Genomic DNA, 14,033 nt, shown 5'->3' with positions numbered 1-14,033 from the left:
ATGATTTGGGGTGGGGAGGGGGTTGTCCCAATGGTTTTGGCAATACAGTGTATGTCAGTAGGGATGTATCTCCAATCAGAACCAACAACCCAACCTATATTGTAAAGTGCTGAGCAAACTATTGGCGCTATATAAATCCTGTATAGTAATAATAATATCATTAATACTGGTCCAGGGGGTAGAATGATCACCTGCAGCCAACCCGCTCTTCCCCTGCTCACCCACCTGATGAAATAAAAACCCTTTATAAATCAATGTGCAGCCTTCCAGGAAGCTATTGTCAGTACATAGCTATGTGAGCTGCCTTTCCTCCTGTTAAATCCAGCTATGCCCCGATATAGAAGTCTCAGCTCACTCCTGCAACGCTTCATCACAACTCCAAATACTCTGCACAAAGGGGACGGACACACCTCCCTGCCACTAAGCCCTGCCCTCCCAGCCTATCAGGAGACAGTATGCAAATGTCCTCACGCTCTGCAGGGTGCAACCCAAACACAGCTCTCAGTTAGCTGCCGAGTTCGTAGTAGTGACTGAGCGGTTTGTGTTTTCTCTGCTCCCTGCCTATGAACATTGATCCTGCTTTCTACTCTTTTCCTATGAACGCTGATCCAATGCAGGCTTCTTAACAGCAACCTCCGGAGACTGTGCGACCATGAAGTACAAGGTGAGAGCAACTTTTCCCTGCCTTGTAGGATCAGATGCAGCTTTGAAAGGGTTAAGAGGAGCTCGTGTGTGACAGCAGTGCTGGGATCTGGAGTGACAGGCAGGTTTGGGATCTGGAGTGACAGGCAGGTTTGGGATCTGGAGTGACAGGCAGGTTTGGGATCTGGGGTGACAGGCAGGTTTGCGATCCGGGATCTGGATTGACAGGCAGGTTTGGGATCTGGATTGACAGGCAGGTCTGGGATCTGGTTTGACAGGCAGGTTTGGGATTTGGATTGACAGGCAGGTTTGGGATCTGGATTGACAGGCAGGTTTGGGATCTGGATTGACAGGCAGGTTTGGGATCTGGATTGACAGGCAGGTTTGGGATTTGGATTGACAGGCAGGTTTGGGATCTGGATTGACAGGCAGGTCTGGGATCTGGTTTGACAGGCAGGTTTGGGATCTGGATTGATAGGCAGGTTTGGGATCTGGATTGACATGCAGGTTTGGGATCTGGATTGACAGGCAGGTTTGGGATCTGGATTGACAGGCAGGTTGTTGGCTCAGATCTGAAAGATGTGGCTGTAGATCTGCCCTGGATCAAGGCTGGTGTGTGATCCCAAGTGTCTGGTAGGAGTAGACTTCTGTGAAGACCATCTAGTAATCCTGATGGAGTCTGGCTCCATTCTTCTCATTATAATAGGGGCTGGAATGTTCCCAATGTGGGATCACAGTCTGACTTTCTAATGAGGCCGGATGGCAAAGGTTAACCCCTCATTGTGGAGGCACGCAGGCTGCTGACATGACAGGGGACTCCTAGCAATCGGGGGAATCTGCCAGGTTTCCTATATTAACCCATGACACCTGATGGTGGCCTTAGGCTAGGTTCACACCTATGCAGGTTGCGTTTGAGGTGTTTCTTCATAGCTTTTGCATTTTTGCCAGGTTTTTGATGCGTTTTGCTGTTTTTTTTCTTAAATTGTTGCTAGGCAGATTTTAAACACAAAACACATCAAAAGCGCAATACGTGCTTTTCTGCAGCGTTCTCATTGAAGTCTATAGAACCAAAAACGCAATGGTTTGCGTTGAAAAAAAGTCCCTAACCCATTCCAAAAAAGCACCAGGAGGAATGTGAACCTGTCCCATAGGAAATCATGTTAAATGGACTGTAGTGCTTCCCCATTGAAGTCTATAGAACCAAAAATTTATCATTTTGCTTTGAAAAAAAGTCCCTGATCCGTTCCAAAAAACGCAGAAATGTGTACCTGCCCCATAGGAAATCATGTTAAATGGACTGTAGTGCATTTCTGTAAAACGCATCAGGAAACGCTTAGGTGTGAACCTGGGGTTATACAGTGCTATGAAACAATTGCTCCCATTGCAGCGTTCCCATTGAAGCCTATAGAACCAAAAACGCAACGTTTAGTGTTGAAAAAAGTCCCTGTCCCGTTCCAAAAAACTCACCCGGGTGAAAACGCGGAGATGTTAACCTGCCCCATAGGAAATCATGTTAAACGGACTGTAGTGCATTTCTGCAAAACGCGGCAGTAAAACGCTTAGGGGTGAACCTAGGGTTATACAGTGCTATGAAACGATTGATCCAAAACGATCGACCACATAAACTGATTACGTGCCACAGATAATTCAATCACTGTTCATACATGCATATCCTGAACTGTCATTGTGTACATAAATCGATGGTATCGAGACAATTGGATGGAGGCAGAACTTCTGAGCAATTGGAAGTGGTGAACCACAGGAATCACATAAAAAAGGCTTCAATTGACCATGTACAATTGTTTTTTTTCCCACCACAACCACATTTTCTGCCATTCGTTATTCAGCCATGCCTTTTTTTGTGTTGGTCGATTAATGTCCAGCTCGATCATTTTGTCAAATGACATCGGTCGTTCAGTTTTGTTGCGCAGTGCATGGCCACCCTAGGACTTAGCTCTGGCCACCCTAGGACTTAGCTCTGGGCACCCAAGGACTTAGCTCTGGCCACCCTGGGACTTGGCTCTGGCCACCCTGGGACTTGGCTCTGGCCACCCTGGGACTTGGCTCTGGCCACCCTGGGACTTGGCTCTGGCCACCCTGGGACTTGGCTCTGGCCACCCTGGGACTTGGCTCTGGCCACCCTGGGACTTGGCTCTGGCCACCCTGGGACTTGGCTCTGGCCACCCTGGGACTTGGCTCTGGCCACCCTGGGACTTGGCTCTGGCCACCCTGGGACTTGGCTCTGGCCACCCTGGGACTTGGCTCTGGCCACCCTGGGACTTGGCTCTGGCCACCCTGGGACTTGGCTCTGGCCACCCTGGGACCTGGCTCTGGCCACCCTGGGACCTGGCTCTGGCCACCCTGGGACCTGGCTCTGGCCACCCTGGGACCTGGCTCTGGCCACCCTGGGACCTGGCTCTGGCCACCCTGGGACCTGGCTCTGGCCACCCTGGGACTTGGCTCTGGCCACCCTGGGACTTGGCTCTGGCCACCCTGGGACTTGGCTCTGGCCACCCTGGGACTTAGCTCTGGCCACCCTGGGACTTAGCTCTGGCCACCCTGGGACCTAGCTCTGAATTTGCAAAGCTTTGCCTGTGCTAGAAGATTGTATTGGAAGATCCCACTAGTAAGCTGGCCATACACCAGTAGAATTATGTTCAAATTGTTTCGTTTTAAGTTTCTAATGATTGGTGGGGTCAAATCAATGTTTGCTTTGGACTGCAGTGACAAGACAAGTCGAAGGAGCAGAAAATGTTTTGGTTTCTTTTTAAATACCTGTAAATGTGTTTTTTTTTTGTTCAGAAAAATCATACATATTGTCAGAAAAGCTGTTTAATATATCTGGGATTCCATTCAAATAGCAGGTTTGGACAAAATTCTAAGGGCTTTTGAAGGAAATGAGTTGACTCAATGATAGCAAGCAAGAATGTTCTAGCGAATTTGTGTTTTACAAAAACCTTTACCTATACGTTTGCTGGCACTGGAAATATATTAGTTACTTGGCTGATGCTTTTGAAATCAGGTTCATTAAAAATGATAAAGGAAAAAAAGAAACCTTAAAGTGGAACTGCACTGCATCTCAGCACCACAAACCAAAAAAATGCTGTTTAATTCATTTTTAGTATTCAATTTAAAAAATACTCGGCTAAAAAAAAGAAAATGACAAATGACTCCAGTATCGAGAAATGTGAGCTCCTGCACTTTGTAGAGTCCTGTTGCTCTTTGCACTACCATATAAACCAGTCCCACAATAACTGAGTGCTCAGGGTATAATGTGTATGAGGGTTCTGTATAAATGGTAGAATATTGGGCTTAATGGTTATCCTGGTCTGTCAGTATTGTAGTTTTATCTTTTTTTAAATTCTTCTGAAACCGCTTGAGTACATGTAGAGAAGATAGATAAGTGACATATCTGTATAGATGATACACAAAGCACGCCGCCCCATCATCACCGGAACAAGCTTAAAGCTGCTGTATTGCTTGTCCACAAATCTGCGCATGCGCAGTTCAGTCATCGCGGTGAAGAACTCAATGTTGCTGAGACAGGCTACACTGTGCGTGTGTGAATTTGTGGACGAGGAAGAGCACACTGTACTTGTGCACATTTTTAAGATGAGGGAGAGGGCACTGCACATGTGAGATTTGGTTGTTCAGGAAGAGCTCACTGCACGTGTTGATTTGTGGTTACGGGAGAGCGCACTGCACATGTGTTGATTTGTGGTTACGGGAGAGCGCACTGCACATGTGTTGATTTGTGGTTATGGGAGAGCGCACTGCACATGTGTTGATTTGTGGAATAGGGAGAGTGCAATAAGTATGTGAAGATTTGTGGATGCAGGTGAAGTGACTGAATTGCATGAAATTGTGGATGAGGGAGGGAATACTGAGCATGTGTAGATTTGTGGACAAGGAAGAGCGCATTGAGCACGTGTAGATTTGTGGACAAGGAAGAGCGCACTGAGCACGTGTAGATTTGTGGACAAGGACGTGCGCACTGAGCACGTGTAGATTTGTGGACAAGGAAGTGCGCACTGAGCATGTGTAAATTTGTGGACAAGGAAGAGCGCACTGCACTTGTGTAGATTTGTGGACAAGGAAGAGAGCATTGAGCATGTGTAAATTTATGGACTGAGAAGAGTGCACTGCGCATGTGTAGATTTGTGGACAAGGAAAAGTGCACTGCCCATGTGTGGATTTGTGGACATGGAAGAGCACACTGCACATGTGTAAATTTGTGGACATGGAAAAGTGCACTGCGCATGTGTAGATTGGTGGACAGGGAAGAGCGCTCTGCGTATGTGTAGATTTGTGGACAGGGAAGAGCGCACTGCGCATGTGTGGATTTGTGGACATGGAAGAGCGCACTGCGCATGTGTAGATTTGTGGACAGGGAAGAGCGCACTGCGCACGTGTAGATTTGTGGACAGGGAAGAGCGCACTGCGCACGTGTAGATTTGTGGACAGGGAAGAGCGCTCTGCGCACGTGTAGATTTGTGGACAGGGAAGAGCGCTCTGCGCACGTGTAGATTTGTTGACAGGGAAGAGCGCACTGCGCATATGTAGATTGATGGATAGGGAAGAGCGCACTGCGCATGCGTGGATTTGTTGACAGGGAAGAGTTCACTGCGCATGTGTGGATTTGTGGACAGGGAAGAGCGTACTGCGCATGTGTGGATTTGTGGACAGGGAAGAGCGCACTGCGCATGTGTGGATTTGTGGACAGGGAAGAGCGCACTGTGTATGTGTGGATTTGTGGACAAGGGAAGAGCGCACTGCGCACGTGTGGATTTGTGGACAGGGAAGAGCGCACTGCGCACGTGTGGATTTGTGGACAGGGAAGAGCGCACTGCGCATGTGTGGATTTGTGGACAGGGAAGAGCGCACTGCACATGTGTGGATTTGTGGACAGGGAAGAGCGCACTGCACATGTGTGGATTTGTGGACAAGGGAGAGCGCACTGAGCGTGTGTGGATTTGTGGAAAAGGGAGAGCGCACTGAGCGTGTGTGGATTTGGGGACAAGGAAGAGCGCACTGAGCGTGTGTGGATTTGGGGACAAGGGAGAGTGCACTTTGTATGTATGGACTTGTAGACTTGGGAGAACGCACTGTGCAGTGTGGCTCTATGGACAAGCAATGCATCAGCTCCACACTTGTTCCTGTGATTATGGGGGAACATTTAATGTACCATCTGCAGGATGGTTCCTGACTTTGTGGAAGCCGCATGTGGCCTACAGATATGTAATTTCAATAAACGTTCAATTACTCCACACTGCACTATGATTTATAGACTACCAAGGCTTCTTGACTACTTTTGCAAAGTTTACTATCAAGGTGAACCAACCCTTTAATAATGTCGCCCATCTGACTCCAAATGATCCCGCTGTCATCCGAGCTCCTGTAAGAGGAGAGGATGCTGCATGTATGTCAATCGCCATGGCTAACCCAGACCTCGGCACTGTGAAAGGTCAGCACTTCCAAGCAGCAGCAGCAGCGAGCTGAGGAGGTGCGGAGTTCTTGTCCCAGCCTGTATACATCCTCCAGCCTCATCTACATGACACTGCTTCTACTGTAAGGCTCAGAAGAGGCTCTTTGTCATTGGCTCCACTCCTGTTATCTCTGCTGGAAGAAAAGGCAGTTGGAACAAGACTGAGCACAACAATGCGCTACTTATTATTCTGGAGGGTTTATTCACAAGACCTGGAGGCACTTATGATCAGGCCGAAACTCTCATTCATCTAGCTGTAGGGTTTGTAACCTACCCATAGTGTGTATTTTGTAGAAAGAATACCAACAGATGAAAATCCTTCATAAGCACATTAAGGTCTTTCAAGCTGATTCGAACTGACACTTTCCCACAGAATCACACAGCTCATTTTGTGCCCACAAATCGTATTCCAAAGATAGCATTTTCTTCTTCATTATTGTCATCTATTCTACTGGTAAGAGGAGGACATTTGCATTTGATCGTTATTTGGGTGTGTATACCTTGATGTGACTGGTCTATATTCATAGAAAGATGTCACTTTGTACAATGGTGAACACACCTACAGTATATCTCATTGTATGAGGCTGTCATTTGGTATTGATATACTGACAGGTGTCATTTATGTAAAAATAGTTGCTCCTAATTTCTATCACCCTTGTTATGAGTGTATGTCAGTTCTGGAATGCCATAGCCCCCCCCCCCCCCCCCCACTTGTTCGGGAATTGTTAAGTAACACTGTTTAAAATCAGCCCAGATTGTCTTGGACAGATAATGGTTTTGACTAGGTTAAACACATGGCTAGACTAATAGACTCCCACTCAGCAGATCTGTGTGAGATCAATATAGGACTTAGTAATTTGGTAGGATTGCCATTGATCTGCTTAAAGGATCTACTGATCACCATCTAGACCCCTGGTGACCAACCTGTGGCTTGAAGGCCACATGAGGCTCTTTGGAATATAATGTGTGGCCCTCGGAGCTCAACAGTCTGTAGTGGGAACATGGATTCGGGTCATAGCATTCATCTCTACTAGCCTCATGTAACATGTCCCCAGTTTCTGATTGTCTTCTGCAGCAGCCTAAAATGTAGCATTTCCACACTCTTTGACCCTCTTGTCCTTTATTAATGCAGGCCATACATGGGTTGACTTCCAAACAAATTTTCTTTAGAAAATCAGAAATTTTGTGCATTTTGTAATCCGATAGTGCCAACATTGATATCGAAATTCAGCCAACCAAGCCTTCAATTTCACCTCTGTTGCTACAGAAAAGAAATGTTTGTGGCCAAGAATTTTCTTTTCTTTCCAAGTCACAGCTTACGTTCATTTCATTTTTGTTTAGGGCTCATGTACACGGGGTGTTTGGAAAACTGTTCTGAACGCTGGAAACTGACTGCTGGAAAACGTAGGTTAAAAAACGTCAGTGTAGCCGCGTTTGCATTCCGCATTTATGCTTGTTTGCATTTAGAAGCTTTTTAAAAAGATAACCTCAGGAGACCTTCCAAAATGCCCAGAATGCACTGAAAAATGGTTAAAAATTAACTATTTCAGACATTTTGAGAGAACTAGAGAGAGCAGAAGCAGAGAGATCAGTATGTGTTGAGATGACCTGTCTTTTCTGGTTGTATTCAGTATGGATCCCATCATGAGCATAATGCAGCACGTTCTACCATTTCCTTCACGAGAAACCTGGAACTGACTGCACTGGTGTACCTGGTCCATTTGAGTACATGGAAAACGCTTTGCATGCATTTCTGATGATGAAAAAAGGCTCTGGACATGGAACAGTTAAACACTTCTACACGCAAACGCTTATAAACGCGGTTAGCCGATCACTCAAATTCGATGGTCACACGAAAATCGGCCATTTCTGTGACCCCCTAATGGTGCGAAATTCGAACAAAAATTCTTAGAAAAGGTTTTTGAAAGAAAATTCTTTCAGAATTCGACCCGTTTACGGTCGGCTTTAGTCTGCAGTTTCTGACAGTCCCTTTGTGTGGCCCTTTGGTGATGTCAGGGGCCACATTTGAGATCCCCTTTGGCTCATAGTTGAGAACCAGTGATCTAGACATACAAGTCATTATGTTTCTGGGGTGCAATCCCTGTGACCGAGGAGCACACGAATCTATTAAATACAATATAAACCAAGAATGTGATAGTTGTATGCGTTCAGCTTGTTGCTGCTCCATTCTCATTTACTCTCAGCTAATATGACCTGGTGTCTGGAAAAGGACAATATCTCCAACAGAAGCCATCAGTGTATAAAAACAATTTGTCCCATGTTTTTTCCTACATTGCAGTATCAGGCCCTTTTCACACCCGTAGACCAATTGGGTCCGCCTGTCTGTTTTTCAAGTGGACCCGATCAGACGCTCCATTGCTCTTTATGGAGTGCTGGATGTAAACGGACATGTGTACGTTTACACCCACCTGCATCTGATCCGATCCTGTCGGACGAATGGGGATCTGTTCCTCATCCATCTGGTGGACAGTCCGTTTCCATCTGACAGCCCATAGAGGACAGCGGACTGTGTCCGTGTCACACGGACCTGTCATCCGCCTGCTCAGTGAGCACATCCCCCGCTGGGCAAGCAGATCTGCTGACCTATGAAAAGGGCCTAAAGTTCCTTTTGGATGGGAGGCATCAGCATGGGATCTGTTCACGGAGTAGGAGCAGAATGAAATAGATGTCACTTTTGTCTGTTTAATTTCTTCCATCATCGTACGATGGAGTAAAAACCAAGTTAATGCACCCATGTTAGGTCTGTGGAGCGGTAGATGTCAGCAGACCTGCATCAGAGTTAATTGGATGTAAATAGACGTGTGTCTGTTTATATAGGGCAGCACAGTGGCTAAATGGTTAGCACTTCCGCCTGGCAGTACTAGGGTCGTTGGTTCGAATCCCAGCCACAGCACCACCTGCCTGGAGTTTGCATGTTCTCCCTGTGCCTGCGTGGGTTTCCCCTGGGTACTCCGGTTTCCTCCCACACTCCAAAGACATGCTGGTAGGTTAATTGGATCCTGTCTAAATTGGCCCTAATATGTGTATGTAAGTTAGGGACCTTAGATTGTACACCCCTTGAGGGTTAGGGACTGATGTGAATGTACAATATATATGTAAAGCGCTGCGTAAATTGACGGCGCTATATAAGTACCTGAAATAATAATAATATCCGACTGCCCATAGACTAAGCTTGGGCTTCTGTTCAGATCCACCTGAAAAACTGACAGGTGGATCTGATCGGAATGGCTGCGTGGAAGGGGTGTACGTTCTGTCATAAACACTACATTTGCTCATTGCATACTTTGATTCTTATTTTGCAGTCCTGCACCATGGTTGTGCCTTTCAGCACCCTCTCACAAAACAGGTCTATGAGTTGGCCATTAGACCAAAAAAAATTGCACTCCCTTGATGATATTGTATTTCAGCAGTTGGGGGTCATTGCAGCAGCTAATCTACAGTGCCTCTAGTGGCCAGTTTATAAATCTGTCTATTTAATACAACACCACAAATATGGAAGAGCAAGCATGTAAAATGTGAATGTAATATCAAAAGTTTCTTTTTGAAGTAAATTTAATAAAAAAAGTTACTATGCTTCTAACTGTGTATACATTTTATGTCCTTACAATGTTAGCATTTTATCCCGGTATTTAGGTTTTGCCAATTCAATTTTACATTTATTGATCTTTTAAAGATATACAGGAATCTTGACTCTTAGGACTAGCCCTAGACAGCAGTCAGATAATCAACTTTTGTTTTTCACATAACCTATTTGCATAGATTGATAGAATTGTTTAAGCACATTTTAGACACAGTGGAGTCACTCCTGCTGACCATCATTATCTCCCCCTTTGGTCTTTCTGAATTGCCACTAATGTACCTATAAAAATACAGTGATTGTTTATTTGAGCCATGGGGTGTCTGCAAAGGCTGTAATGTGTCTGTAGACATACTATCATACTCCTGTTCAGTTGTTATCAGCCATATTGAGCAATGATCATCTCCAGTCTGGAGGTAGCATAAAAGCAGCAACTTGGTTTGGTATGTAAATTAGATTGTTGCCATCACTAAAGAGACAGAAATTGACCTAATCTTTTAGAATGTCACTAATGCTGATTGCGAAAGTGAATACATGACTTGACATGACACTGTAATAGATAGGAAGGTTTCTACAGAATGGACATCAAACTAAAGGTATACATTATTGGAAACTAAGCCTCAGGATAAATAAATGCATTACTGTAGTGCAATCTTTTTCAACCAGGGTGTTGCGGCACCCCGATGTTAATCCTCCTCATGGGCAGCACAGTGGGGTTAATCCTCTGCATGGGCAGCACAGTTGGGTTAATCCTCCTCATGGGCAGCACAGTGGGGTTAACCCTCTGCATGGGCAGCACAGTTGGGTTAATCCTCCACATGGGCAGCACAGTGGGATTAATCCTCTGCATGGGCAGCTCAGTGGCTAAATGGTTAGCACTTCCACCTGGCAGTACTAGGGTCGTTGGTTCGAATCCTTACTACAGCACCACCTGCCTGGAGTTTGCATGTTCTCCGTGTGCCTGTGTGGGTTTCTTCCGGTTACTCTGGTTTCCTCCTACACTCCAAAAACATGCTGCTAGGTGACTTGGCCCCTGTCTAAATTGCCCTAGTGTGTGTATATATGAATGTAAGTTAGGGGCCTTAGATTGTACTCCCCTTCAGGGTTAGGGACCTATGTGAATGTACAATATATATAAATGTGTGTGTGTGTATATATATATATATATATATATATATATATAGCACTGCGTAAATTGACGGTGCTATATAAGTACCTGTAATAATTGTGTAAAAAGGCTGTTTGATCCTGTCTTCACTGATCAACCTCTTTTACTGCCCAGTCTAACTCCCATAGTACAGAGCAGCAGTTGCAAGTCTGCACATGCTCTGTTTGGTGTGTATTACTAGAGTTTTTTTGTTTGTTTTTTTGGGGCACAGGACCAATCAGCTTTGTCAGGACATAGTGTCAGGGGTCATGCAGCCTCATAGGACAGTCAGAGGAGAATGAAAACTCATCCTACAGGATTAACCAGTGCTCAGCCAGACACTGATGAAAGTCACAAGATTGCTATGTATACTGCTGATGGGAAAAACTATTTAGCAGTTTATATTTACTAAAATAATTGCATTCACATGTTCTGTGTACCGTGGAAGACTGGATATAGTGAACGCAGGGTCCTAGGCTCAGTAAATCCATCAATGTATTTTGAGGTTTAGCAGCAATACAGCAATAACATACAGGACCTTATTTCGAGCTCCTGTGTCCGTATGAACATGGGAACTATTGTTGGTAAGATTCACAAGGATACCAAGAGATGGACGCTGATTACCTAGGCAACACAAGACAGAGTGCATTTTCCTCTGTACGGGTGGGGGGGTGGTAACAGTGTGTGCTTTGTAGACCTGGACATGCTTCTGTCTCACATTCCTGATTCTTACGGTTATTAAATGTCTGCTGAATTGGTAAACAGCGCTTTGGAAAGTTTAAAGTAAAATGCTTTGGACAAACGAAGTTCCAGTGCAAATGATGACGTAGCTTTCAACCTCTGGCATAGCTGCTACTAAACCCATTTAATTGGTGTGCTTGGAGGATCTGATGTTGGGTGGAGCATTGTTGTTAAGCAAACACTTTCATTCCTCTAAGAAGGTGATTGATTCCATGACAGTGAGTGTAAGAAGGGGCATCTTATTTTGTTTATATAACGCATGGTTTAAAACCTCCTTAACACTAAACTAATTGCCTTTTTCTTTTTTTTTTTAAGTCCGTTTTGTCATCAAGTTGTCATCATTTTTTAATTACCATTTACGCTCTTGCCAATATACTTCTAGAAATATAAAACACATATATATTGCTGTAGCAATTAGTCCTGCCTTGGTTCATTGAATCAGCAGGCTTGGATTTCTGGAATGTGAAAAGCTTGTGTTCAGACACCGTTTTGTAGGTTTCGCCTACAAGACCAGGTTTTCTAAGGGAGAAATATAAATTCATCCTGATGGTGAGGAGTTTGTGTCCTTTTGGGGAGAGTTTCTCTTACTTACTGTCCCATAGGTACCAAAGTCCAACATCAACCAAAACATTTTTCAGTTTCCTAGAGTAAGGGAAAGAATTTGAATCTCTATCAAGTTTGTATTGTTTGTGTCCCTTTGGGGAGAGTTTCTCTTGCTTACAGTCCCATAAGTACCAAAGTCCAACTTCAACCAAAACATTTTTCAGTTTTCTAGAGTAAGGGAAAGAATTTGAATCTTTATCAAGTTTGTATTGTTTGTGTCCCTTTGGGGAGAGTTTCTCTCACTTACAGCCCCGTAAGTCCAACATCAACCAAAACATTTTTCAGTTTTCTAGAGTTAGGGAAAAAATTTGAATCTCTATCAAGTTTATATTGTTTCCCTTTGGGAAGAGTTTATCTCGCTTACGGTCCCATACGTACCAAAGTCCAACTTCAACCAAAATGTTTTTCAGTTTTCTAGAGTTAGGGAAATAATTTGAATCTCTATCAAGTTTTTATTGTTTGTGTCCCTTTGGGGAGAGTTTCTCTCACTTACGGTCCCGTAAGTCCAACTTCAACCAAAACGTTTTTCAGTTTTCTAGAGTTAGGGAAAAAATTTGAATCTCTATCAAGTTTTTATTGTTTGTGTCTCTTTGGGGAGAGTTTCTCTTGCTTACTGTCCCAAAGGTACCCCATAAAGTAAGGAAAAACCCAAAAGTTAGTTGAAACCTCTGACAACTCTGTAACCGCAGGGGATTTCCCCTTACCTCCAGTCAGGACTGCGGATAAGGGGGTACCACCGGTCCTCTATGGGGATCTGGCCAGCAGGGGGGTCGAGGAAGCAGGATGAATCAGATGTGGGCAGAGAAGGTGATCTGTGCTGATTGGCTACCATGCACAATTGCACCAGATTTTGCACTCTCCAGTTTTAGTAAATCAACCCCATAGTCTCTGCTCTCCTATATCAATATTCTAAAGATAGCTGCCACTCCACAACAGACAAATTTTCCTTATAAAACTATGGTCTTGGTTAATGATTCATGTTTTACAAGCTATTAAAAAAAATATACCCAGAAGGCAAAACTTTCTCCTTTGTCAAATTCTATTGTGTGCCCAGGAAATGGGTGGAATAATAAAGAGTTCTACTGTCTTTTATTTATTAAGCTGAAATTGTAACAGTAAAAATGAACTGCCTGTTTCCTGCTACAATATGACGAATACTTCTGCACGTAGATCCGGCAAGAGGGTGAATTAATTGATGGAGGGGGAATAAAGACGTTCTTTTTTTTAGTATTGGCCATTATTTCTACTATGGGCTTGTAGATGACATGCATTACTGACCGCCTAGGTTTATGCTGGTAATAAATACAAAGACTGAAATGAAGAAAGGAGATGTTTTTGAGATAAATAAATGGGCTGGTTACGCACATGAATACAATAATCAAATCAGCAGCCTTTTAGGAAAAGTATCCTATTCAGTGAAGGCCTGGCAGCTCACTGGAAACAAGCCTGTGCATTCCAATGACACAATGGGTGCTGAAGGATGCAATAGTTCCTTGGGAATTTAGCTGGATTGTATGTGACTGCATGTAGCCTTTGGTAGCTAGAAGCTTCATCAGCTATTCAGAATGCCAATTGTCTGTGCTTCGAGCAAGGGTTCAAAGGCCTGGTCTAGCACCACGTTAGTAAATCACTGTCTAGATCAGAATAACAGAAATATACTAATAGGTGATTTGGTTCTTCATAATAGTATATGATCAGGTGTCTTGATGATCGGACTAGCTTCTGTTAATACATAGCATTTTTATTAAATGTACCTTGTCTATGAGTAAAATCTAACTACAAGCATGTCCATTTCATAACATTTTTTAGTGCCCGAC

At 44.3% G+C, this 14,033-nt stretch overlaps 1 protein-coding gene across 1 annotated transcript in view; it reads left to right on the top strand.

Moving 5' to 3' along the window:
• Positions 1–507: 507 nt before the first annotated feature.
• NEDD9 (neural precursor cell expressed, developmentally down-regulated 9) overlaps positions 508–14,033 on the top strand; it is a 72,531-nt gene continuing 59,005 nt past the window's right edge. Inside the window, exon 1 of the mRNA XM_089682191.1 lies at positions 508–664. Coding sequence (XP_089538317.1) covers positions 653–664 — 12 coding nt within the window. The 5' untranslated portion in view covers positions 508–652. The remainder of the gene's footprint in view (positions 665–14,033) is intronic.

The sequence above is a fragment of the Staurois parvus genome, unplaced genomic scaffold, assembly GCF_062004578.1.
Source record: "Staurois parvus isolate SC_StPar_1 unplaced genomic scaffold, SC_StPar_1.0 ptg000287l, whole genome shotgun sequence".
Taxonomy (NCBI): Eukaryota; Metazoa; Chordata; class Amphibia; order Anura; family Ranidae; genus Staurois; species Staurois parvus.
Note: the sequence above shows the minus strand (reverse complement) of the source record. Positions and strands in the feature narration are given on the sequence as shown.